The 27,984-nt window shown below is 38.6% G+C and overlaps 2 protein-coding genes across 2 annotated transcripts in view; both read left to right on the top strand.

The window, feature by feature from the left end:
- lama4 (laminin, alpha 4) overlaps positions 1-4,049 on the top strand; it is a 43,676-nt gene extending 39,627 nt beyond the window's left edge. Inside the window, exons 36-40 of the mRNA XM_008398526.3 lie at positions 471-630; positions 1,874-2,001; positions 2,083-2,176; positions 3,305-3,424; positions 3,497-4,049. Coding sequence (XP_008396748.2) covers positions 471-630; positions 1,874-2,001; positions 2,083-2,176; positions 3,305-3,424; positions 3,497-3,642 — 648 coding nt within the window. The 3' untranslated portion in view covers positions 3,643-4,049. The remainder of the gene's footprint in view (positions 1-470; positions 631-1,873; positions 2,002-2,082; positions 2,177-3,304; positions 3,425-3,496) is intronic.
- Positions 4,050-4,443: 394 nt separating this feature from the next.
- On the top strand, positions 4,444-27,442 carry tube1 (tubulin, epsilon 1). The gene is made up of 12 exons (XM_008398528.3): positions 4,444-5,146; positions 5,273-5,346; positions 8,469-8,521; positions 8,604-8,661; positions 13,118-13,233; positions 15,069-15,190; positions 17,525-17,712; positions 17,812-17,984; positions 18,606-18,746; positions 21,087-21,227; positions 26,242-26,416; positions 27,148-27,442. The coding sequence occupies exons 1-12, from the start codon at positions 5,122-5,124 to the stop codon at positions 27,304-27,306; spliced, it is 1,425 nt and encodes a 474-aa protein (XP_008396750.1). The 5' UTR covers positions 4,444-5,121; the 3' UTR covers positions 27,307-27,442.
- The last annotated feature ends 542 nt before the right edge of the window (positions 27,443-27,984 follow it).

The raw sequence follows: 27,984 nt of genomic DNA, 5'->3' as shown, positions 1-27,984 counted from the left end.
TCATGTATTATTCTTGTAATATTTCTATTTACGGCCTCTAGGTATTTGCATAAAATCCTTTTTAAACAAATCAAATGTTGCAGTTAAAACATCACAAACTGTGAAAATATTCACGAATTATGAATAATTTTCCACTGTAAAGTAACTATAGCTGTACACCTAAGTTAACATTAGCAAATAAATAGCTAGGAATATCACTTTTAGCATTTTGCTAAACATAATCAAGTAATGATCAGTTTCTGTGCAGCCATATTGAGATGATGCACAGTAAAAGAAAAACATCATACACTGCCCCTTCTGTCCTCTCCCCTTTATGGACATCAGTATCGGCAGAACATCTTCTGGAGTTGGAGAAAAGAGAGAGAACTTACTGGAAGATTCCTTTTTTGCTGTGTGCTTAACATGAACTTTGTAGCAGTTTGTGCTTCTGATTTGGAAATTAAAGTTCAGTGTGTTTGTATTTCCTGCAGAGAAACTCTGCTTACAGCTTCACTGGCTGTTTGAAGAACCTTCAGCTTAATGGACGGAGGCTGTCCTCTGCGACTGAGAGTTTCGGGGTCGGTCCATGTTTTGAAGGACTCTCTGAGGATGGAACGTACTTCTCAGAGGAGGGAGGATATGTGGTTTTGGGTATGTTGTTTCACAAATTCAGTTTCCCTACATATACAGTTGAAACCAGAATTGTGCATAGAGAAAATAAAATGTCACATACAACTTTTTTTGTCTCACTCTCTGAAGTTAAATCAGATAAAACTTGCCTGGAACCCATTGGAAGTCCGACCTTTGCCAAAGCTCCGCCCACTACTTGCGCTCTCCTCCCCTCATCCTGTCAGCCTATTGTTGCATTGTCCGAGTGCTATAGTTAAAGGCGCTTAAAAATATGTTTTTTTTTTACATATTTGTTAAAACCATCACTGTCTTGGTAGTATGAGTGTAAAAAAACTCCAGCTTCTCTGACTCCTCTATGTAACCTCTATGTAACCACTGCTTTCTCCAGAAATACACCGCTTGGTCAGAAACAACCAATCAAAGCCAGGAGGAGGGTCTCATCACTGTCATTCACTCTTGTGTACATGCTGCTCACACCCTCCCCCTTGCTCTCTGCTATGCTATAGCTGATTTCCAACAGTTATTTTCCTGTGAATGCTCAGGCTAGTTAGCATGGCCACCGATTATGATGGATAAACGGTTAAGTTGTTCCTCTACCATTAGCAGAGCTGTAGCAAACTGGCAATCTTGAGCAGCGCTTACATGAGGTTGATTGACAGCGCTAAGACCCTCCACCTGGCTCTGATTGGCTGTTTCTGACTGAGCTGGGTATTTCTGGAGATGGCAGTAGGACCACAGAGGACCTTGAGGCAATGGAACTTTCTTTTCACAATTTATCTGTCTCGCAACATAGTGATAGTTTGAACAAATATATTTTAAAAAACTATTGTTATAAAAGTTTCCTTGCAGCTTTAAACACAGCCTAATATAATGTTCTAGATCTAATTAGATGCCATCTAGATGCTGATTTTGTTCATTTATCCTCCACAGTTTAACCACCTAATATATTTTCCAGTATGCAAAACTGACCATCTGTTATGTTGCTAGTTCATCAGGTCATAAGTTCCTTTGTGTCTCACAAACTTGTGTGCAATGAAAAAATGTGTAGCTAGGTAAAATGACCTCATATCTTTAGCAGCTGCAGACAAACTATGTCAGTAGAAGAGGGAGATGGAGGGTGCTGACAGGGAAAACATTGCTTTGATCACATCTCCATCCATCCTGACCGATATAATACATGCTGAACATCCAGAGTTATGGGCCTGTGTGGTCAAGATATTCAAAACATCTGTTAAATGCTGAATGTGATTCTTCCTTCCTTCAGATGAATCCTTTGAGCTGGGATTGAGGTTCGAGTTAACAATGGAGGTGCGCCCTCGTGTGGCCTCAGCGGTGCTACTGCATGTGCGCACGGCTGGGGGTTACTTCATAATGTACATCCATCAAGGAGCGGTGAGTCTTAACAGTCATAATGTGAATAGGACAGACTCTTTCTGACCAGTCAGTCAAAATATTTCCTTTTTCTCCTCCCAGGTGGTTGTTGTCGTTCATGACGGAAAACATGAGTTCTCCACGAAGGTGTCACCGAGACACGGTGTGTGTGACGACTCCTGGCACAGAATAACAGGTCAGAATCACACAATAGGGAAGCACGGTGAAAATGGATGATCTGGGCAACAGTACTATTCACGGCTCTTTGCAATTTCACAAATTATTACTCTGCAAGCATAAACTTCAAAAGTATTTTGTTGACTGACTGTCCAATGAGGTGGAAAAAGAATCATGCCTGGTTTCATGTTTTATGTTTTTAGGAAACAAAATGTGTAATTGTATTCATACAGTTCCACCAACTGCATTCACTGCAAAAGCACCAAAAATTACCAAATATTTTGCCTAGTTTCTAGTACAAATATCTTGGTACGATTAAAATAAGTCAATACTAATTTACAACTTTTCAGCAAGATATAGGAGTTTATTTTAAGTCGGTAATTTCTTAATATTGATAAAAAAGTAGTAGTTCCACTGGCAGATTATTTTACTTTAAACACGAGAAAAGTATCTTGTTTTCAATTGAGATTTTGTGGCAAAAGTTAAAACTTTATGTTTACAGACAGTTTCCATCATATCTGACAGAACTCAATAACATAACATTTACTCTTGTAAAACTGGCAAAAGATTCAGAGGGCTGAACAGAAATGCATGCCACACTTTTCAGATTTTTACTGGTAATTCTTTTACAGTTGAACCCAAAATTATATATACATACCTGGCATTTTGTGTTTCACATTTTATTAAATAATACAGTGTCCGACAATATTTACAACCTGCTCAATAGTCGGTAGAAAAACGTTCTTTAGAAGCATAGTAAGCTTTCACCATCGCCCTAATTTTAGCACTCCCTACAGATTCTCAGACAGAATCCAGACTCTGGCTGGGTCACTCCTAAACATTAATATTAAAGAAATTATAAGATGCATCGTTTGAGAAAATTAGATCAATTGGAATGTCTGTATAACTGCACTGAAACTTTTTTTCTCTCTTTGTAAAGTACATGTGTTAATAGGTGCTACATAAATAAGCTGAACTGAAATTGAAATGAGAAGATAATTTTAAAACTGAATCTGTCAGGTTGTTCTATTTGCTCCATTCCCTTCCAGTGGAACTCAGTTTCTCTTACTTAGTTTTTTTTTCTGCAGTGTTTTCTGTATAAATCAACCTCTATATAAATGTAGTCCAATGATCATTGTGCCCACAGTGATCCGGGATGCCAACGTTGTCCAGCTGGATGTGGACTCTGAGGTCAAACACGTTGTGGGCCCTGTGAACCCCCGCTCCATGGACACCAGGAAGCCGATATTTATCGGTGGAGCTCCAGGTGAGAAAGCAATGCCAGCAGCTCCTTGGAGCAAAGTCACACATTTCCTAACCAACTTCCTGTTCTTCTCAGATGACTTCCTCCCAGGCAGCGTTGCTACCAGGAAGCCCTACGTGGGCTGCATGAAGAACCTGACCATCAACAAGAGACCAGCAAGCTTCAGCAAGACGGTTTTGGTGATTGGAGCCGTCAGTGTGGGAAGCTGTCCTGGAGCATAATGCTATTTATCAGTAGCCTCATCACAGCACCGACCAAACTCATTTTAGAATTTCTTAATAATACCCACTAAGAGTGTGTTCATTCGCTCCAGTGCTTGCTTCGTTTAAGTCACCGTTTTTGTTTTCCACCAAGAAAATGACCAAAGCTTCCAGATCAAAGTTTAAAATCTGACGAGTAAAAACGTTTCAAGATCAAATATATCCTGTGGAATTTATTTAGAATGTAGACTTCCTTTATTCACACTCAGCAATGCAGAAAACACACATAAACATTGTATCATTGGAAGGTTTAGTGTCCACAATATCTCTTTCTAGGCACATTTTTATTAACATGATCAATCTAAAATCTTGATTTCGTTTGTGCTGTTTATATCTGATAATAAAAATTTTTTTACATCCAATTAAAAGCTTATATTTTTTTAGTTTATTTACATAATTATGAGAAGGTTGGTTATTTTCTATTAAAGTACTGCTCACATTTGTTCATTTTTACAAGTATAATGACATGGACGCAGGTAGGAACAGACGCTCTGCAGATGTATCACTTCCTGGGATCAACTATCCAAAGCAACAACCTGCGCACAAGAGAGGTGAAGAGGAAAATCCAGAGCAGGAAGAAGGGAAGAATAGCTGAAGAAGATGGAGAAGAAGAACAAGTTGCTAGTGTGATCTATTATGATGGCAATAAAAAGTGTGAAGTGAACTTATCAGAGGGACAACCAGGTCATGTACTCTGGACAACAAATCAGAGGCAAGAGAAGACGAGAAGGGCACGAGGGATAGAGCAGTATGTGATAGGGAAAGAAAATAAGCTCGGCTTGGAGCGAACAACACATTTCTAAGGGAGATGATTCACTGTGGTGATTCCTAAAGAAGAAGATGGGTGAAAGAATGACAAGGCTGCATTTTAATTATTACAGATTCTACCAATGAACGCATTTCTGTGATAAACGAGGTTCCAATGACAGGCTGGGGAAGCAGAAACGGCGTCCTCTATGCATATAGAAATGTATGAGGGGTTTTTTTCTTTTACGAAAAAGTGACTGTTTTAAATGAATACTGCCCAGCAGCAAATTGTCCAGTTTATTTCCAATTTTGGCAGACTTCAGAGATGGAGAAATTGTCTACACTTCTTTTAAAAAACAAGTAACTTGGGCTGTGAAAAAGCTAATAGGTTAGAAAGTAAATTTCGTAAACCATTGCTATGAGACGCCTGTAACTTTAAGATTTCAATTTATGCAAATTATAAGTGAATAACAAAAACAACTTCCACAATTTCATATAACGGGATATCGGCTTACAGCCTTACGTTTTCTACGTACAGCCTTACGTCTTCTACGTACGGCTGCACTGCAATTACGTCATCAGTACTGGACCAAACACAGTGAAGGCGCGACTTAACACAGCCTTCAAAATTCCTGTGTACACCGAAGCATTAACCAGTATAGCCGGTGCTGCTGTCTCCGGTTCGTTGTTGTCATGACTCAGTCAGTTGTTGTCCAAGGTAAGCTGAACTGTGGTTTGGTTTTGTTTTCTGGGAAACTGCTTTAAATTATTTCTTATATGTAGCCAATTTAATACTTAATGTCGGAAGAACGGCTGCTAGCTAAACTGAAATGTTCTCTTCAAGTCGGGCAGTGTGGAAACCAGGTCGGTTGCAGATTCTGGGATCTGGCTCTGCGCGAGCACGCACACGTCAACAAGGTAGGCGCGCACGTACGACCAAGTACAGACACCTGTGCTTTCAGATTTACTGAAAAACATCAGTATAATATATATAAGCCTCTTAGCTGATGTTTTTTGTAAGCTATAATACAAAAATATTCCTTTTAGATCAAAACTACCATAAATAAGAATATATTCTTCTTGGATTTGTATTCTTGAATATGTGTTGTATACAAGCATTAACTGCATGGGAATATCCTATCATACCACTCCTTCAGGAAAAAGCCATTCACCCAAAAGCAACATAAAAAGGCATAATACAGTTATGAAATACGTTCTGGGACAAAGCCCTTAGTAGTGTCATCTGTTGTAACAAAAAATGTTAAGGCATATTGATAATCTTGTGGGTTGGCAGCATCATGTTGTAGGAGTGTTTTGCTGCAGGAAGGCTGGCTTATTTCACAACATAGATGGCATCATAAACAGAGAACAGGAGAACAGTGTGAAAATATTAAAGCAACATCTGAAGACCTAAACCAGGAAGTTCAAGCTCAGGCACAAATGGATCTTCCAAATGGATAGTGACCTTAAACATACAGCCAACTTAGGTAGATTTACTAGCGGTGCTCCAATTGCAGTTCTGAAGATCACCGATGTTTAAAAAGCTTAATCTGCCGATTATGATTTTTGTGGATACAGTTTTTATTTATTATCATTATTATTAATCTAATTGCTTTTTAACTATTTTTTATTATCTACAAAACCACTAAGTATAGCATAGATGTAAAGTTAATAACACTAGGGTGACATTTGTTGACTGCTCACATGCAGGTCACTCCTGCTCACATCTAAGTACCTGGAAGCCAGTACTCTCTGCTGCCCCCTTTTGTTCTCACAGCAGAGCAAAAGGGGACAGTGGCTGATTTGCAGACCTTTGCAGAGATGGAGAAGATAGGTGGGTATTACAAAGTCCCAGGCTCATAGAAAATTTGTGAAGGCAAGTGACCCACAAACCTGACTCAGTTCTGTCAGAACGAATGGTCCAAAAATCCAGGAAACTCTTTTGAAAAGTTTGTAAAAGAACACTTCATTCAAGTCATACAGTTTTAAAGACAATGCTGCCAAATACTCAGGAAAGGTATGCAAACATTTGAATTTGAAGAAAGTAAAAAAATGTTAAGGAGATAAATTAATCTTATTTTGATATGAAACACTGTTCTAGTTAACAACAAATCAAGAATAACGCAGAATGTATTCTGTCATCTTTTTATTTAAGGGTCAAAGAAAAGAATGACTGTTGAGACTTTTGACAAATCCAAGAGAAAAGAAATCAATAGATGCATTTCTCAAACATGCTCAAGACAGTCTTTTCACATGCATCTGTGACCTTGAACAGAGCAGTTCTGGAAGTTCAAAAACAGAACAACTTCTCAGAAGTCTTCTGTTATCAGCTTCTGTTTGCCCAGTGAATAAACCAAAGTTTTGTCCAAATGGGATTTGGACATTGTGGGGATCATACAGTGTTCCTAGGCCAGAGGGAACAAATGTTCCTCTAAAGTCTGTCTGGTTTGGAGTTGTATGGTTTTAACCTTTATCTGGACTGTAGAATCAAGAAATTACTTGTGTTACTAAATTACTGTTGTCAAACAGGTTAGAACTTGTTTGACAACATGAAGTAGGCTGAAAGGTCTTAAAAAGTAACACATTAGTCCGTGATTTAAAGAAATGTATGAACAGATGAGAGACAGTCATTGACACCAGTGTGGAAAGTATTACAGTAACTTCCAAGGTGTTGGGTCTTCAGTGAACCACAGAGAGCCATTATTCACTAATGGTGAATAATGGCTAATAATAGTGGTGAACCTTACCAGGAGTGACTGGTCTACCAAAATTTACTCTGCATCTCATCCAAGAGGCCAAAAGAGACTGTGACTATCTGAACAACTATGGAGACCAGATGTAAGTGTTGGTCGTCTCTGCCAGCAGGGCCAATAATGGTCTCAGGCAGAAGATGGCGCCAGATATTTACCAGACCATCAACAGAAGAATATGAACACATTTAAAAAGAACTGTGGTGAGGAGGGATCTGCTGTTTTCCATTTTGGATCATTTATGGCTCTTGTTTTGGGAATGAATTATAATAAAGGGTTCTATGTATCGTTTGGACTGATTATTGGGTCCTGTTAAAGCTAAAATGCTTGTCCTTTGTAACTTTGGTGTCCTGCAAGTTTTTGGATGTTTCACTGCTTGTACACACCTACACATACAGGGAATATGTGGAGACAAGCTGAAGAGATAAATAAATCTTAAATTTGGTTATGTTAAGACTCCTCCTAAACACTAGCAGCACTGGGGGTGGAGTCAGATACAGTTATACTTGCATGAACACATGCTTTCTCTGAAAGATTTGGATGGTAAAATGTGACCCGTTTTACTTGCACATGAAACATGTGGAACCATTTTTTTTAATGAATGGCTTTATTGACTTCAAATTTTCTGAATGTAAGCACTACAAACAATTTCAGTAAGTTCTTTTTTTTTCTCCTTATCAATGGATTGTTTTCACTATGTGCAGAGATTTAGCCTTATTCATTTTCAGCAGCACTTCCTCTTCTCCCTAGAGAATGTGATTATTGCTCTAGATCACGGGTCACCAACTCCAGTCCTCATGGGCTACCATCCTGCAACTTTTAGATTCACCTCTGCTCCAAAATGTCTGAATTTCCTCACCAGCATTCATTCCTCTCTGCAATAGGCTGGAAATTAGCAGTTTATTTGATCCAGGTGTGTTTGAGCAGAGACGCATCTAAAAGTTGCAGGACAGTGGCCCTCAAGGACTGGAGTTGGTGAGCCCTGCTCTAGATCAAACAATAATTAAAAATAAGTTTTGGTTTTAACATTCACCACAATGCAGTTTTAAAGTATCTGAAGTAAAGGAATTTGCGGTGAACTGTCTTTGTTATTCTGTTAGGCAAAAATAGCTTTAATCATTTATCCTTCATACCTTTCAGTTACAGTAACACTGTACCAGGAAACAAACTGCTGCACCTTAATGAATTATGCAGGTCGGAGCAGCAGTCTAAAAATCAGTCAAAGAGAATCCTAGAAGTTGTTTGGCGCTACAGCTCGTCCTAACATCTTGTGTTTTCCTCCTTCCTCAGAGAGGATTGTACGACGAGGCCCTCAGCAGCTTCTTCCGTAATGTGGATCCAAGGTAATTGCACCTTAATTCACAGAAAGGTGGAGATGCAATAGCTGTAGCTTTGTCTATTTTGATGTTTGACACATGTTTCCAGGAAAAGTGATGGTGGAGCCTGTTGTGTTGGAGGGAGGATCCAACACCTGAAGGCTAGAGTAAGTCCTGCCTCACCTGGGTAACAATGATGTCTCTAAAATGGCAAAAAAACAAACAAAAAAAAACAGCGTTTTACAAGATTTAAGTATTATGAAATGTTTTTTCAATTAATTAAATGACTACAAGAAGAGGCCCCAACATGCTCAACAAAAAGTGGAAGACAGATTAGAAAAAAGGAGGTGTTTATAAATGATTCAAGTATCAACAGAGGATTCTTCGATCAGCTGGTGACAAAGGAGTTTGTCAGGATTTTGTGTAAAAAGAGAGAAAGGAATAGAAATGACCTTTTTGTCCATAGGTGGGAAATTTCAGGTCCAACAGCAGCAAAGTGGCAGGAAAGTCAAAGCATGTAGATTTTCACAAAATAAAAGTATAAAAACAAAAGCTTGAATAACATACTGTAGAGTAAATGCAAAAATACTATTATTAAAAATGGCTTACTCCATCCAATTGAAAAAAATGTTCAGCCGAGACATTGATTTAATAAAGTGTACCAAAAAAAAGCCCAATACTTATAATGATGTTTTTATATGAAAGGTTTCTAGGTAGATTTCTTCATCCTAAACCATCGTACAACAGATGTCACACTGTCAGTCAAAGGACACATTATTCACAGGCAACCAGCTACATCACGAAACAGGTCCATGAAGATGGATTGAATGTACAGATAAAACTATAACCACATTCACCTAAAAATGTGCACACATTCATACACACTGCTTTCAGTGTTTCATGCACTGGGAGGCAAACTGAAGCACATTGATACATGATGGGAGAAAGCTAGAATCAAACCCAAAACTTTCCAATTGCAAGAAATGCTTCAGAAGCATTTCACACCAAAACAGTGTGAAACATTTACAAAGCTGTGACACTTCAACAAGTGATAGATTTTTTTAAAGCAAACATTTGGTAGCATGTTTTGCAACCCTTTTTAAGTTCAATAACCAGTTAAATACTTCAAGCACTGTCCCATGATTTTAAAAAAAAGGCCATCATATATTTAACAGCACCATCTGGTACTCTAAAAGTGTCAAAACAAGTGTGGGCTGAGTGTTTAACGCTGTAATTATTCTTTTGTTTGTACATTAGGAAAAGTTGTTCAGGCCTGGCAGCTTGCCCAGAGAGACCACTGGGGAGAGGCTAGAAATAATGGACTAGACTTCATTCAGTTAATTTTGCATAAGGGGATGGCAAATTTAATTGAAAGAAACATTTCATTTCATCTATGATTTTGTGCCATTTTCATAAATTTTTAAGTTTTAGATATAAGCCATTTACCTTGCATATGGTCTGTAGGGCATATGAAACCCATTATCTCCCTACTTTAGGTTTCCTGTAAGCTACAGTAGAACTTTTGCTGATGCACTGAAAACAATCTAAACAAACTTCAGCTTTTTCCTTTGCAAGAAGAACAAAACGCCTCCTTATGTAGCTTAGATGATCTCGGAGATATGTTTGTGTGTTATTTGTAATAGCTTGAGAGTTCTCAAGGATAGAAAAAGTTTGCTTTAGGAAGACTGCGACAGAACTTTTGCTCTTGTCCTCTAGCTGCTCTGGCGGCTCTTTGAAGAAAATTCCATAATAAAGTACAGCAACATTTAATGTCCTTTTTCAATAAATAATTTTTTTTATTGAACTGAATAAACTTATTATTTATGGTCTGACTAAGCACATTATTTTGAGTCACTATTAACACAACCAAGTCATTGAGTTCTTACCGTACCAGATGTTCCTGTCAAGCAGGGTCTTTTTTTAGCTTTCATCTTCTAACGATAGCAGTTTGCCTCAAACTATCACGTGTTGTCATTTTCTGCTGTTTATATTCATCATGTCACTCATGCAGCTCAACTATTGGGGTTTTTTGCTGCCATTAGGATCAGAATAAGCTGTATGCTTTTGTTGGTTAGCATATCTTACACGATGCACACTTGGAAGCTTTTAATTCTAAGTATGCATTAAATCTTAGTATGCATATCTAAAGTATGCATTAAATCTTTAGTACTTGTTTGGTATTGGTGCTCCCTGGACAGCTAGTCATGTGTAACTTCAGATCCAGGTTTTCAGAACAGGAACGAGTTATGTTCATCTCTCAACATCTTGAATGAGCATCATCAGTCAGTTCAAATGAATGAAGAGTAAACACGTAATGTTTTAAGAATGTCTTCCCTGTTGTTTCATTTTAGATGTAGTTAGTTGGAGTCGTTTCCTCCTTTGTATCCAGTTGCTTTTGGCCATAGACCACAGATTCCAAGTTAAGTTCAAATCCTCACTTCAGCTCCAGCCTGGCAAGGTTCTGATCTTTGAGCTAGTTTATCTTTCATTGCAAAGTGAATTATTGCACCATTGAATTATTGTTCCATTTTTAGAAACGTATGAGGAGGCCAGAGTATCAAATTGCCAGACATATAAAAGGTAATCTGAAATCATTTATAATTACTCCATGTCTCATTATAATCGGAGGGCAAAGCCTGCAGGTTTAGCTCCTACTTACTTAAGAGGACAGACCACCGGGACGCTACGTCTTGCTTCTGGCTTTGCCTGGCTATTTTTCCGGCCAGTGAACCATTCCGCCACCCAGTGGCCTTTCTTCAGACCACTTAGTCTCCTGTACCACTCAAAAATGCACAATATGTCTATAAATAATTTTAGGATATTATAAGAAAGTGCTGAGATATACCGTTTTCCACCAAACTAACATATTTGCCACTTCGGCACAAGCACACTGAGAGACGTCAGAGGATAAAAACACTAGACTCCGAGCAAAACTCGGATGTCCCAGCTTTTACTAGCATGTAAACGCACCATCTACACACAAATCTGGGAGCTTCCCCGAAGCGTGAAATGAGTCTCAAAAATACTTGTGCACTTGTAACCGGATCTGTGTGTAAATGCAGTTTTGTGTGTGTACCAGGGGATTTGTGTGTACTTTTTCAACATTTATAGGCGTAGGAGAAGGTTTATTTTATTTTTAAGGTTTACAAATCCAGTATTACACACGCACAGATATTTTTACGCACGCACAAATCTTTTTACACAAAGAGATATTTTGAGATTATTTTCACTCCATAATTACCTAACAATGTTGGCACGCTGTGATTCGATAGTGTTGATGTCACACTATGACAGCACCTACTGTACTGGGCACGTTTTAAAACAAAAATATGTTATTCTAACTGTTTACACTATTTATAATTAGGGTAATACAATTATTTATAACTCGCAACTTCCGTATGCAGCTTTGCAGCATCTGCTGCAGATATCAGAGATGTTGTTTTTAGGACAGCATCTCTCCATCTGGCACTGCCGCCCGTTCAGCTTGCTGCACTTCTGATGACTGCAGCCACATGTTCATTTTTCATTTGCAACATGTTTTTAACATGCGACTTTTCTATGTGAAATGTATGGGATCCTGAACCCAGGCCCAATGCATGATTGGATTAATCATGCGTTTTTTGCGTATGATTCTAAGATTGCATATTACAGGCTTAAGTGGTTAATGCAGAATCTGCCCATTTTTATCTGATTAATCATCAGAATAATCTATAAAATGTTGGTTAGTTGTAACTTGCATTTTTTTTGTCTTGTCTGGTTCTGAAAAGCTACATACAAAACAACAAACACATATTTCATTCTGTCTAAAGATATAAGAACACTGGATTTTTAATTATTTTGGTTTCACGTTTTTACATTTAGCTTTATAAGAAAGGAAAATATGGTTGCTTTATTTTTGCAATTGTGTTTTGAAATGTAAAAACCAAGGAACTCTAAGGCCTACAGCCATTAAAATCTGACACTAAACCATTTTAGTTTACATTTTGTGAAGGAAGTTGCACTCGGGGTCTTCTTCTGAGATTTTCTGTTTCCTTCAGTGGTTCTTGGTGCAGCGCCACCACAGGCGAGAGGAGGAACAGGTTTTTGAAAAGGTTTGGTTTACTTGAGAGAATGCAGTGTGAAAACAAACCACAGCAGCTGAAAACACAAACATTGGAATCTTGGTCATCAATCAATTAAGTTTGTTTACATAGCATATTTTAGCAAAGAGGCAGTTCAACATGCTTAACGTCATAAAAATACAATGACATAGAACACAGTCAACAATTGAAGCATTACATTTTGTCAAGTGCCATTGATACACATCAGAATGTTTAAAAATGTTAATGTTTCAAAAGCAACTCTAAACATGTAATTTTTTTTTGTCTTTATTTAAAGGAACTCAGTGTTTTGACTGTTTTGTAGTTTTCTGGAAATTTGTTACAGATTTGTGGTATGTAGAAGCTGAATGCTGCTTCTCCACGTTTGGTTATGGTTCGGGGGAGTCTACTGGACTATCAGTATCAGTTGTGGAAACATCTTAAAACTGCTATGACTTGCCTGCAGTGACTGAAGGAATGTGCCCGTGTGTGATAGTAATATAGCGTCTGCTGGGGCCACATTCTCACATACTTGCATCCACAGGCGGTCTTGATCGACATGGAGGAGGGCGTGGTCCACAGGATCCTGCAGGGCCCACTGAGGGAGGTGTTCGACAGCGCTCAGCTCCTCACGGACGTTTCGGGTTCAGGCAACAACTGGTGAGAGACAGACTCTCCACAGGAGTTCTGTCAGGGTGGAGCAACTGTGGCGCACCATCATTCTTATCATTCTACAGCTATTTTACAATCATTCACACATTCTGTTACGACACACTGTTTCTCATGGCGCTGTGCTCAGGGGTAGTTTGGTTGTTGTTGTTTTGGTTCAAGGAAGTAAAACATTAAATCAGAATTTTCTGTTATGTTTTGAAAGCACAACTACGTTAGAAGACCAAACTAATCTGTAATTTCATTTTACAAACCATCGTCTATATCCGTTTATTTTTTCAGGGTTGTGTGGGGGCTGGTGTCTATCTTCAGGGTGAGAGGGGACGTATGCCCTGGAGAGGTTGTCAGTCCATCACATGGCAACACAGAAACGCATAATATTGACAATGCACACACACACAGTATGTCTTTCCATTTTCACAGGGACTTTATTGACTTCCATTGGTTTTTCATTCCTTTCTGCAGCCTGCTCCTGACTCCGATTTTTACCCTGAACATAGCCATTGCTAGTGCACACATAACCCTAAGCCTGACATGAACTCAAATCACAACTTAATGCTAAACCTGACCCCTAACCAAAAACAATATATCCTCTCATGGGGCCTGGGCTTTTGGCCCCATAAGGAGCAGTCGGTCCCCACAACATGGTATTTGTTGAAAAAATGGTCCTTACTCTGGATGAAATACAAGGTCACACACACACATTCTGTTACTTGTAGTTAAAAACTAAAGGGATTCCATTTTGGAACGTGTGAAAATGTTCCCTGCATTTGTTCTGCCGCGTGACAGTTACTGTTAAAAAACAAAGAAAAGATGCATGTGAGCCAGAGCTGCTAGTGACTCACTGAGAAAAGAATTCGAGGCATATTAAAGGGGAGTTCCCACAAGACATCCAAAACCTCTTTAATGTCTTATTCTTCTAGAACAATTGGGCTGTTCAACCTGTAGCTGTACACAGGGAGGAAGCTCACCCTGTAATCTTAATCTATGTATCTCGTGTCAAAGCGCATGATGACGTCTTGGCTGTCATTCATTCCACTTCCAGGGGGCAGGCTCTCAGAAATTCCGTTGAAAACAGTTTTGAAAAGTGTAACACTCAGTGTAACATAATCTCCTTAACAGTTTCACTGCCTTGGAAAAACAATTAGCATTTCACATTTTGTCAGGTTTTTATTAGGAAAGCACTGATCTGAAAAATGTTGCCAATACCCATGCCTGTTGTTAATGTTGCTCTTATGTCTGATAACCAATATTTAATTGTTTCATGCATATTTCCCTGCCCTCTGTTTACACTACTTCTCAGCTCCTGTTAAATCCGCTGCAATTCTGTGCTGCATCATGAACTCTGTCACCTGACCAAACAAAACAAAATGTAAATTCAACTTTTTTTGAGCTTTACATCATGTTATAACGTTATTACTTCATCAAAAACATACTTGGAATGTTGCCTTGATTTTTTTTTTTTTTTTTTTTTTTTTTTTTATGTTTGAGAAATAATTTAATCTCCTTGGCAACTATTCAACTGTGCAAAACTCCTGGGTGGACCTGCCCATGCCTTTGAGGGATAACTCCTCCTCAGAACTGTTGTTTCCAATCTTATGGACTTCTGCCTCATAGAGCAGCCCAATCCCCTAGCCTCACCATGTGCCTGGAAAACATATCAAACTGCCCCTTTAATTACAAAAATGGCACATCTGAATTTATACTGAGCTCAAACTACATACAGGTGTAACATACATGCATACATAACATACTACATACAGGTGCAACTATTTCTTATTAATCAATAATCATTGGTTCCATTGTATTAATCTTCATCCACTCAGGGCTGTTGGAAACCTGACGTACGGCTCGGCCTACATGGACTCCATAGTGAACAAACTGAGAAAGGCAGCCGAACACTGTGACTGTCTGCAGTGCTTCTTTCTCATTCACTCAATGGGAGGAGGTAAGCCACACATCCTCTGACCCCCTGTTGTATAAATGAGTTAATTTACTGTACAGAGGATCTCAATGTGTTCCTACCTTTCCTATATTTCAGGCCTGACAAGCCAGTACTTCCTCAGCAAAGATCTTTGTATAGAATTTGGAAGTATTACTTAGCTTTTCTTGGCTGATGCCTGTTTGTAGTTTTCTTTGACCTCTGACCTATCTATTCCAACCTTGACTCATTTCATCTTTTTAAAAGCTCTCATTGATATAATGAAATGTAACAAGGAGGAACTATAAAATAATTCAAACATGCTGTGAGTCATTTGATCTAGGTTGTGAAATGAATACAAGATATGAAGGGATTGACATACTAATTCTCATTTCTGCATCAAAACATTCAGATGAAACTCGATATTTGCACACCTTGTATATCTTTTGTTTCTTTTTGTCTTTTCATTTCAGTTAGGTAACCAGCCAGTGCACCTTAAAACACAACGTAATACTAGTCAAATTTAGAGGTAACACAAGGCATAGACGAACTAAGCAGCTGCCTAAGCCTCCCTCAGACCTTCAGGGCCCCATAAATGCTAACATTTTAACACAGACCATAGATGTAGAATTTCAGAATTTTTTTTTATTGAGAATGACAATGCTGTTAATTTTACATAATTTCCAACATTTAACATAAGTGAGATCACAGAAAAATTGGAAAAGAAATAAATTTCAAATATGACCTTCTACAACCCATGTAGTATTATGTCTCCTCCAGACTGCCTATGTTCCTTGTCATATTCCCGCAGACCAACTAGTGACCCCAGCTTACTACATTTTAAGCACACCTGTACACAGAATCGATGTTTTCCATTGCAGCCTCTCCACCAGCATGTTCCGGACCAAAGAGCTGCCTGCATATCAGGAACATGATGGTTGATCTGCATCAGTTGCAAGATGTAGTCATCTTGTAACTGACTACAAGATGACTAGCAAGACACTTTGAGAGATGGTGGCAACTGTGTTTTTAAACATTCACAAATGAAAGAAATGCTGTTTATCCTCTGTCTGGAGCTCCATGCAGGATCATGGGTGGATTATGTGAAAGTTGCAGGATAAGCCCACAACCAGTTGTTAAGGATCTTTAAGTTTGAGGCAAGAACATCATTACACTATATGGGAATAAATAGTTCCTGGTAAAAATGACATTTGTACAGACTTGTCCTTATTCATTGACCTTATAATTGCACAGAGACAGTATTACTTTAAGAACTCACTTGATTAGCTGCTTGCTGCCTATGCTAGTTTTATTATCCTGGAGTTCTGCATGCAACCCTGCGGCTCATTTGCATCTTATTAAGTTATCTAGTTTTGAGGTGATTTAACTCTTTGTTTGCTTGGGAGATCTTTTGCTGTGGATAAGTGGTTGGTTACAGTCGTCTTCAGTGAAGGTGAGCTGTGGGGTTCCTCAGGAGTCCTTCCTTGGACCTCTTCTATGTTCTCTGTCGACTACATACATAGTTAAATTTAATCCCATTTCTGCATGTGTATGAAATGTCTCTATTAATATTAAGCTTAAGCATCTTAATGATTCAGAGAAGATGTGGGAGAAATTTCTGTGGTCAAATGAGAACAAAATTGACATTTTTGTCATCAACTCCAAGAAACTTAAAGGATGTCAGAATCCCAGAGACATCTGCAAAGCAGGTGAAAAATCTTCACAATGTGGTCTACAATAAAACCTTCACTACAGTGACTTTTATGTATCGTTTCATATTATTATATTAAACTGAAACTGCTATAAAATTACAGATGGTTAACTTCTTTGTGAGCAAAACCAGCAGGAGATTGAATTGTTTTCGGCAATGTATTTAATGAGATGCATGCAATACTTGGCTAACATTCTTTTATAAAAGTTATTTTAGCAGTTTTGATCCATTAGTGTGTCTTGGCTTTACAAATTCTTGGACAGTTTGAATCTGATTTCAGTCAGAGTGCATTTTCTGCAGATATCCTTCTTCAGTGAATCCATCATTAAGTCACTTATAACACAACTGCAGAAAAACTGAGGAGCAAATTAGTGGCATATTCTACTTCAATTTTCAAGTATTTCATATCAACTAAATAAAAGCTTCAGGGTTTGGACCTAGTCATATGTGTCTTCCTCTGATCAATTAAGGACAGTGGCTTCACCAAAAATAAAAAATATCTAACTGAGGTGGCACTCCAACCTGGACAGATGTTATTAGTCTTTGGAAACTGTTTTCTTTGTCTCATGCCATGTGTCATGACTGAAGGATGTTCCCACAGTTTCCTTTGTGCCTGTAAACTGCAGTAACACTCTGACTCTGACTTTAAGGTACAGGGTCCGGTCTGGGGACCAGAGTGCTCAGCCTGCTGGAGGAGGAGTTTCCTGATGTTTGTCGCATTGTCACTGCCATGTATCCATCAGCAGAAGACGATGTCATCACTTCTCCCTATAACAGTGTCCTTGCTATGAAAGAGCTGACAGAGCATGCAGATTGTGTCCTGCCTGTTGAAAACCAGGTTTCACTTTTCTTCTTTCAGAAACCCACAGATTACATGTTAAATAAAACCTTGATTTATTTATTTTTTCCGTGTTTTCCATCACTTTTTCTATTCCAGTCTCTGGTGGACATCGTGAACAAGATCAGTCTCATGTCTCATGATGCAAAACCTGGATGTGTGCTAAAGAAAGAAAGCACAGTCACCTCTGGACAGGGAGGGGTCAGTCCAACAGAGAGGCCATTTGATGCCATGAATAACATAGTAGCTAACCTGCTGCTCAACATCACCAGGTATGAAGCTGCATTTTATTAATGAACATTTGGGGTTTAATCAAATTCTAAGATTCTAAGTTTAATGTCCTAAGATTCTAAGTTTATGATAAAACGGATTCTATTGAGGTATATACTGGAGCTGTTATTTCTGAGTTATGCTAAATGATTGTGGTTGACTTACTGAAGCATCCTTTCTTTTTACAATGTTTGTATAAAACCAACTTGTAAAGTATTCAAACCGAAAACAAACATGTTCATCTAAATTCTATTTAATCAACAGTTGTTTTGCAACTAATTCTAAAAACATTTTCATATGACCCCAAGATCAACTGTTATAGTTTGCAAATAAAAATACGTTTTTGACACACTAAAAAGGAAATATAATATTCAAACTATGAACAAACTTGAGTTATCCAAATTTGATGGAAACTGTCATGTCATGGCTGATTTTTATTTTTATTTTTTTTTGTGCCAACTGTTTATGCTTTTAATTTGATCAGGAATGTCATTTACCTTAATGTAATGAATGTTTATTATTATTAATGTAATTTCCAGTGGAATTGAAGTGAAGGTTGGTTTATATTTCATATGTTGAAATTGGGGGATCGGTGACTCACAATGATTTCTTTTTGATTTCAGTTCTTCGCGTTTTGATGGTTCTCTCAACATGGATTTGAATGAGATTGCCATGAACCTGGTCCCCTTCCCTCGTTTACACTACCTAGTTCCCAGCCTCACACCCCTGTACACACTGGCGGATGTCAACATTCCTACTAGAAGGTCTGCTTTCATACTGTCAGGGCAGATATTTTTACTTCCCACCCACTGAGCTCTGGGAGTTGAGCTCACGTGAAGTCCTCAGTGATGGCATCCATGGTGTTTATTTAGAACATGAAGAGGTAGCAGCAAGCTCAGCAACAGATGCTTCCCTCCCTGCGTTTTGAACGATGACTTCAGTTAGAGTTAATATTACAATAGACAGTGGCTTGTAAAATCTTCATAACCCAAAAGGGATGGATGCAAACGAAAGCCAAAGTTCAGGTTTTAATTGTGGGGAAAAAACAAAAAAAACTTCAGAACTATGTATTTAAAATTACATACTACTTCATACTAATACTGCTAAGTGACGAGACACATGTCAAGGTGAGGATGGGAATACATCTAAAGCAGTGCTCTCAAACTCCATCCTCAAGGGCCAGAGTCTGGCCAAACTTTTAGATGTGTCTTTTGTCCTACATACTTTAATTAAATGACAAAACTGCCTCACCAACATGCAGCTAAGTTCTACAGAGTTATGCTGCTGAAGCAGAGATATGTTTTAGATATCTAAAAGTTGCAGGACAACGGCCCTTTAGGAATGCAGTTTGACACCACTGATGTGAAGGCTGTCCCAGTTTGTTGAGCAGTTCTTGTGTTCATCGAAAGCTCCTTTGTTGACCACTAAGGTCCTTCAAAGGACACAGCACCTGAGCTTGGACACAGCAATTATCTGATGGACCTAAAATTGAAGTGTTGAAGCCATTAAAGTCTAGTAGACTGTTTGTGAACAGAGCTGAAACTGAGGGGTAAGGAGACCTGAACACCTGACTCGGTTCTGTCAGAAGGGATGGGCCAGAATCCCAGCAAATTGTTGTTGACTGAAGCCATGCAGTTTAAAAACTAATTCTACCAAATACAAACCTTTTTAAAAAAACATTTGAAGGAGAATACATTTGGATGCATTTTGACCTAAGTAAAATACTATGAAATGTCTTCCTTCCATTATTCTGACTTGATATAAATAATTTTGCTAAACAGCCCTCAAAGCCTAAAAAGTTAGTCTAAATTTATGTCAAACATTAAGAATAAAAATTGCTGCAAAATAACTGGTATAGACCGCTCTACCAAACAACTGTGGAGTAGAAAACAGTGAGCATGTTGCTCATCAGGCTGCTGACTGGAGGCAGGACATGTTGGGTAGAGTGTCCATATGAGGCATGGACACTCTGTTCTAGACGTTTGCGAGTTGGATGCAGAGCAAGTGGGCAATCAGAAGGATTTGAGGAATATTGACTGGTTTCAAACTGGAGAAGGGCTGGCTCAGAGCATCGAGTTTGACTGAAGCTCTGTGGGCTGGAAATGTCTAGGATTTCATTAACGTTTAGTTTCCTTGGAAAGGAACAGATTTATCAAATCTGGATCAACTCGGAGTAAAAAGTTTTTATTTTTATTTTTATGGAGCAGCTCTTACAGTTGAAGACACAGATGTCTTATTGCATTGTGGGCTGTTATGTTAAAATAGCCCACTTCCTTTAAAGGGACAGTATGTGTTTTCCAGCCATAAATAGCATATTATAGCATATTTAATTAGCCACGCTATAAGTTGTTATAAAAAGCATACATATGTCAAATATGACTTAAAAGAAATTTACTTCCTAATTTAATTCTCTCTTTAAAAACTCCTGTTCTTTCTAAAACAGAAAGAGCAGAGGTTAACCTCTTAATGTTAACCTCTTAACATTAAGAGGTTAATGTAAAAATGTCATTAACCTCTTAATGACATTTTTACAGGTGTTGCTCTGAGAACTAGCTCCTATAATGAGCTCAGCATCAGTAGACAGTTCTAACAGGTGTTTGCTAATTTCTGCTGACTAGTCTGAAGGAACTGAGTGGGGGAATCACGGGGTCGGTCTGCTCTGTGAGGCAGAAGCTTGGTAACATGGAAACTGCAGATTTGAGGAGGAGCTTCATCTCAAAGTTGGAGATAGGTGTTTTTCACAGTTGAGTGGTTGCTATGGAGATTAAAAGATTAATGAAACATGCATGAAAGAATCAAGGCAACACTTCTGGTGTGTTTTTGATGAGAGAATAGCATTATGACATGATGTAAAGCTCAAAAAAGTAGATTTTACATAATACTGCCCCTTTAACAAATAAAGTTATAGAAAACCTTCCTAGTTTAACAAGACTTCACTCAGCGTCTCATAAAGACATTTACAGTATCTAAAGAAAGGAGGCTTTAGAAACGAGTTGGTAGGCTGACATTTACATTGTCATGTAAATGTCAGTCCATTTACATGGACTGTCATTTCCTAAGAACATTTTTCATATAATCTGTATATTTTCCCTCTTGTACTATAGATTGGATCAGATGTTCAGCGACGCCTTCAGTAAGGAGCACCAGCTGATCCGGGCCGACCCGAAGCACAGCCTCTACTTGGCCTGTGCTCTGATGGTCCGGGGCAACGTGCAGGTGTCTGACCTCCGCAGGAATATCGAGAGGTCAGAATATCAAACCCCCCTTCACCCTCCATTTCCTCACCAAAACAGGCCAGGAGTTTCTTCACCCACCCTTAGAAACTCCACCATAACCTCAACCCTCATGCGTTCCTATAATACCCCCATTCAGCAGTGGCAGCACCGACTCATGACTGCCGCCCTTCTGCTGCCCTGAGCTTGTTTTCCTGACAAATCGAAGCACAGGCTGGTGTCAGAGCACATATCTGTGTGTGAAGTTTCTATTAAAAAGAGTTGAGAGGCAAGGGAGAGGGGAGCTGTTGGCATACAAGAAGGTTCCTGCTTGGAATCCCAGCAGGGGTCTGTCTCTGGGATGTGTGTGTGTTGTCCCTGTTCCCATGCCAAGTATTTTTGGTCTAGTTTCTAGTGCAAATATCTTAGTACACCTGATATATGAGCTTGTTTCAAGTCCATACGTCCTTCACTAGTTCCATTGACAGAATGTTTCACTTATATCAATGGAAATATGTCCCGTTATAAGTGAAATAATCTCCCTGTGGAACTAGTACTCTTGTTTTTATTAATATTAAGGAATTATTTAATTAAAACAAGCTCTTGTTGCTGAAAAGATACTTGCAAGTTAGTTTTATCTTATTTTGAATCTATTGATACATTTGCATTAGAAACTAGACAAAAAATCCTGTGTAAGATTTTGTGTTTTTGCAGTTTGTTCCCTTCACTGTATGAAGATACACATACTGAGTTTGTCAGTATGTCAGCAATGCTTAAAAAGTAGTTTTGACTTGTGTAGATGTGGTTGCAGATTATTCTGCAACCTTTTCCATTCAAAGAGCTACTTTTATAAAATATGTATTTATAAATATGTGCTATGTAAAATATTTTATTTTGAAAGCCAACAAAATTAACAAAAATTAATTCCCATTTTAAAACAAAATTAATCCTCTTTTCCAAAATGAAAAATACAATTTTATTGCATGAGCCTTTTCTGTTGAAGTAAATAAAGAGGGATATGGATCATAGTTTGAAGCTGGTTACTTTTAGAAGCCTGTTGTAGATCTTATAGGTAGACTTTTTTACATACACAAATTTACTGAAAGCGACTATTTCTTAGATTGATTAATAATTAACAGCCTATTATTGTTGAAGTGTCCCCAGCTGACACTAACTGGTGAATAAATCAGGCTGTCAGCACTAGTACCCGTCCTATAGCCACCTGCTTCATATCCCAGCTAATTCACCCTGAGGGCGGATCATCTAGTCTTCAGTAGAATTACCACAGAGCCCAGATCTTCATCTCCACCACCAGAGCAAGTATAAACAGGTGTGGTTTGTTTGGAAGTGTTGGCCTCTCTCTGCCTTAGGTCTGCAGGATTGTTCCTGAATTAAATAATATTTAGTGAAACTAAATGGCTGAAGTTCAACCCAAACTTTAATGATTCCACACAGCAGCGGCCAATCTGGCCTAGTTAAACCGCAAACCGATTCTTAAGAAGAGTGAACTGAAATTCCTTCATGAAGATCTGAGCGGCTGACAAAGCTGAGGAGAGAGGGCCAATTAAAGCTGCTGCTTACAGGTGGTTCTACCAGTTCCTCACTTTGGGCTGCCCTTGGTATTTTTCCAAAATGGAAAAGGTGAGATTAAATAATGTCAGTGTGTGATCTGTTGTCTGTGTTTGTATGCTGTTGCTTGAACAGTCTTTGAGATGCCAGATCACGTTATGGGGTTCTGATCCAGATTCATTTTAACACATTAACAGGATCGATGGCTATAGAGTACACCGATTGCAGCTTTCTGGTCTTTTAAAAGTCTGACCTGCTGATTAGATTTTTAGTTTTGGTCTAGAAAGTCACTAAATAGTTGGCAACAGTAGAGTGACTGTTAACCATGCCTGTGCAGACCTGACCTGGTGGACCGGTCTGTCAGTCAAACCTTTCTCATAACAGAGCAAAGAGGATTGTGTCTGATTTTTAGACCTTTTTTAGATGAGATCAGTAGGTAAGATCAGTTTTGCATGTAACCAATGACCAATCTCCTAAAATGAAGTAATCTGGGGCTGATTTATGGGTGCAGCCCTACTAAAGACTTTCCTCTTCAGCCTTCACCCAAATAAAGTTGAAGCCTGTTGAAACTCAGACTCAGCTGTCCAAACCTCATAAATCTTCCACACACTCTTAAATTGGCTTTGCTTCTCAAACTTAACGATGCATGTGCACCTTCACTGTCGCACCTTTTCTTTCCACTCAATTTTCCATTGAAGTGCTTGGAGACAGCACTGTGTCAGTACACGCTGAATTTAAAGTGCATTATTAATCCCAAAAGGAAGTTGAATCAATCAATTTTTAGGCTTACCACTCTGTGGGTAAAACTGCTGAGTCAGCAGTTTTACCCACAGAAAACTGCTGTGGGTAGATCAAAATACAAATTCATTTTTGTATTGCTCCAAATTAATATTTTATATTTCTGAAAAACTGAATTTTGGGTTTGATAACTTTTTGCCATGATCAGTGACATTAACTAATAAATATTACTCATTGTTGCAATATTCATAGGACTGTTTAGAGTGCAATAATTCTTAGCTAATATATTCCAAGTGTTATGAACTTGCTTTTTATTGCATGCTAACATAATATTTAATGGCTCTGACAGAGTCTCGCTACAGCAACTTTAGCCCACAAAAGGCTAAAGATCACAGAATGATGGAACTTATATCATCATTGCAATAAGTACCAGAATTGGCACCATGGTAAGATTTTCTACTTCTGGACAGTTTTTAATCAACAGTAATATTTACTTTTTGTCAAAAAAAAGCAATGATTCACGTAGCAGGTACAGTGGTGTGAAAAAGTGTTTGCCCCCTTCCTCATTTCCTGTTTTTTTTGCATGTTTATCCCACTTAAGTGTTTCGGAACATCAAACCAATTTAAACAATAGTCAAGGACAACACAAGTAAACACAAAATGCAATTTGAAAATGAAGGTGTTTATTATTAAAGGAGAAAAAAAATCCAAACCATCATGGCCCTGTGTGAAAAAGTGATTGCCCCCTCGTTAAAATATACTATAACTGTGGTTTTTAACACCCGAGTTCAATTTCTCTAGCCACACCCAGGCCTGATTATTGCCACATCTATTTTCAATCAAGACATCACTTAAATAGGAGCTGCCTGACACAGTAAAGTCCACCAAAAGATCCTTAAAAGCTACACATCATGCCGAGATCCAAAGAAATTCAGGAACAATTGAGAAAGAAAGTAATTAAAATCTATCAGTCTGGAAAGGGTTATAAAGCCATTTCCAAAGCTTTGGGAATCCAGCGAACCACAGTGAGAACCATTATCCACAAATGGCGAAGACATGGAACAGTGGTGAACCTTCCCAGCAGTGGCCGGCCTCCCAAAATTACCCCAAGAGCACAGCGAAGACTCATCCAAGAGGTCACAAAAGACCCCACAACAACTTCCAAAGAACTGCAGGCCTCACTTGCCTCAGTTAAGGTCAGCGTTCATGCCTCCACCATCAGAAAAAGACTGGGCAAAAATGGCCTGCATGGCAGAGTTCCAAGAAGTAAACCACTGCTGAGCAAAAAGAACATTAAAGCTTGTCTCAATTTTTCCAAAACACATCTTGATGATCCCCAAGACTTTTGGGAAAACATTCTGTGGACCGATGAGACAAAAGTGGAACTCTTTGGAAGTGTGTCCCCCATTACATCTGGCGTTAAAGGAACACGGCATTTCAGAAAAAGAACATTATACCAACAGTAAAATATGGTGGTGGTAGTGTGATGGTCTGGGGTTGTTTTGCTGCGTCAGGACCTGGAAAACTTGCTGTGATAAATGGAACTATGAATTCTGCTGTCTACCAAAAGATCCTGAAGGAGAATGTCCGACCATCTGTTCGTCAACTCAAGCTGAAACGAACTTGGGTTCTGCAGCAGGACAATGATCCTAAACACACCAGCAAGTCCACCACTGAATGGCTGAAGAAAAACAAAATGAAGACTTTGGAGTGGCCTAGCCAAAGTTCTGACCTAATTCCTATTGAGATGTTGTGGTATGACCTTAAAAAGGCCGTTCATGCTCGAAAACCCTGTAATGTAACGGAATTAGAACAATTCTGCAAAGATGAGTGGGCCAAAATTCCTCCAGAACGCTGTAAAAGACTAATTGCAAGTTATCGCAAACGATTGGTTGCAGTTGTTGCTGCTAAGGGTGGCCCAACCAGTTATTAGGTTTCGGGGGCAATCACTTTTTCACACAAGGCCATGATGGTTTGGATTTTTTTTCTCCTTTTAATAATAAACACCTTCATTTACAAATTGCATTTTGTGTTTACTTGTGTTGTCCTTGACTATTGTTTAAATTGGTTTGATGTTCCGAAACACTTAAGTGTGACAAACATGCAAAAAAACAGGAAATAAGGAAGGGGGCAAACACTTTTTCACACCACTGTATGTCACCAACTGCATAAAAACTTCTACATCTACAGCGTTTTAAATGTTGAAATTCTGGTAAAATTTACATCCTTCACATTATATTAAAACCTGTAAAAGGTTGTTACTCAATAACTTCATTCCTAAAACATTTTTAGATATTGTCATGTGACTTTTAGATATGAATACACAAATATTAAACTCTGCAATCAGTTTAAAATAATTTCCAGTTTAATTTCCATACAGCAACAGCTTCATCAGCTTGGTCAATGTGTTAAAACAACTTGAATTTCTTCAATCAGTGCAAGTAGAATAATAACAGCCAATGGAAATAAATAATAAAGAAACTGACTAAAACAAATAAAATAATTAAGCATAGAATTAGACTTAATAGATCCAATTGGGAACGATACAGATATCGGTTTGGTGCATTTCTAATTTCACTAATATTAAAATTGTGAACATAGTCTGTATTGTTGACCCTTGATCTGTACATCCCAGGTATTTGTCAGTTCTTTGCTTTATTTACTGGCATAAATTTAGATTTGACTGCTTTAAGCGAACCACCAGAGCCGCAGTGGTCATCTTCTGTGTGCCCATCCTCAGGCTGAGACCATCGCTGCCCTTTGTATCGTGGAATCAGGAGGGCTGGAAGACGGGCCTGTGCTCCGTCCCCCCTGTAGGACACACCCACTCCCTGCTGGCGCTGGCCAACAACACCTGTGTGAAGCCCACCTTCATGGAGCTGAGAGACCGCTTCACAAAGCTCTACAAGAAGAAGGTGATTATTGCATAAACCTTTACACCTGTCATAGAAATGAATGTTACATTCGTGGGCTTTTATTCATTTATCAGTGAAATTCTGTCTAGATAGGTACAGTATGCAACTTTAATGCACAAGACATTTAAAGTCAATATTATTTGTATCAAACCACACCGCATCTATCATAAACAGACTTTTAAGACTAAAGCCCACATTTAGAAGCCCCATGTATTCTGGAGGGAATGTTTTCCAGTCAAGCAAAATAAAGACTGAACTATTTGACTCCAAGCTCACATCGTGTCACTGAAGCCGAAGTGAAGCTTCAGACCTAAAAACATCCAACAAAGCAGGAAGATCTCAAACTCGCCAATCAGTTTGCAGCTGTAATGTGGACCTGATGACGTCAAGACCTGACTGCAGAGTAGACACAGATAGTGAATGAAAGTTTAGTCTCCATGTAGACTGCACAGTGAGCTTCAGCCACTTCTGCTTCTGATGTCCTTCAGTTGTGAGGCACTTTTTTTTTAAATTGTTGTTTCCATTGAATTTATTTTTGTAATTCCAACTTACTCAATTTTAAGGTAAATGGAAAAGCAGCTTGGGCCCAGCATGGCAGAGGCTGCATGATGCTTCTGTTTAGCTGAAAGCAGTACTGATTTTCTGTTCAACATCAGGATCTAATGTGCATTCCTTTGAACCTGTACTTTTCCCCTAACATCCTTGTTTTTTGTCTCTGCCTGTGTGTGTAGGCTCACTTACATCACTACCTGCACATAGACGGCATGGAGCAAAGCACCTTCTCTGAGGCGCTGTCCTCTCTCAGTGCACTGATTGAGGAGTATCATCATCTGGACGCCACAAAAGCCCGACTCATACCGGACGCACCCAGACTCTCCATCGCCAGATGAAGATCCACTCAGACATTTCACAAAATACTTCCCAAAAAACACACACACACCTTTTGTAATTTTGATGCATTTAATTTATGATGTGAATAAAATCAAATTTTCTGTTGGAATTAAAAAGAACATGTGAGAAGGTTGAGTGTGACTCGGTCAGTATTGGCAGCGTTTTAAGGATCTGTGACTCCTGTAAGCTAATCTGAACGGGTCCACAGCTGGATGTGAGGAAGGATCTCCTGATGTTCTGGTCTGAATGGATAGAAAATATCATTTTTAATTCTCTCATTTTTTACTTTGGATTTTGCTTAAAACTACATTTATGTGCTTCTCTTACTTTCTTCATTTTAATATAGGCCTACTTATTACAAAAATTACAAAAACCTTCACAGCTGCTTCCTTATTCATCTGTAGAAGTTGGTTCATGTTCTGTTATCAGGTTTTCATGTCTTCTAAAATGGATGACTGCAGGTGATGTCATGTCAGTTATTTCCATCATGAAGCAGTAGCTACAATTTTACTTGGCCTGGGTAAATATGTGTGTTTGGTTTTCTCCTGTTCTGGATGCCATGTTTAATGTGGGACTTTTTCTGAACGAAGCTGCAGGGATTCACATCTTTTCTGTTACTGTAAAACTTTGTGAAGATTGTGTTCAAAGCACTGTGAGCTGCTTCAGAATGAGTTTTA

This window comes from Poecilia reticulata, chromosome 21 (genome assembly GCF_904066995.2).
Source record: "Poecilia reticulata chromosome 21, P_reticulata-male-v2, whole genome shotgun sequence".
Lineage (NCBI taxonomy): Eukaryota > Metazoa > Chordata > Actinopteri > Cyprinodontiformes > Poeciliidae > Poecilia > Poecilia reticulata.
The sequence above is the reverse complement of the archived record's forward strand: the minus strand, read 5'-3'. Positions and strand labels throughout refer to the sequence as shown.

What these genes read in the sequence shown, in the direction of transcription:
- tube1 (XM_008398528.3), top strand. Translation starts at nt 5,122, where the DNA reads ATGACTCAGTCAGTTGTTGTCCAAG. An exon ending in CATTCACTCAATGGGAGGAG is followed by an intron (nt 15,191 to 17,524) that starts GTAAGCCACACA and finishes TCTGACTTTAAG; the next exon opens with GTACAGGGTCCGGTCTGGGG. An exon ending in GTCAACATTCCTACTAGAAG is followed by an intron (nt 18,747 to 21,086) that starts GTCTGCTTTCAT and finishes CTTGTACTATAG; the next exon opens with ATTGGATCAGATGTTCAGCG.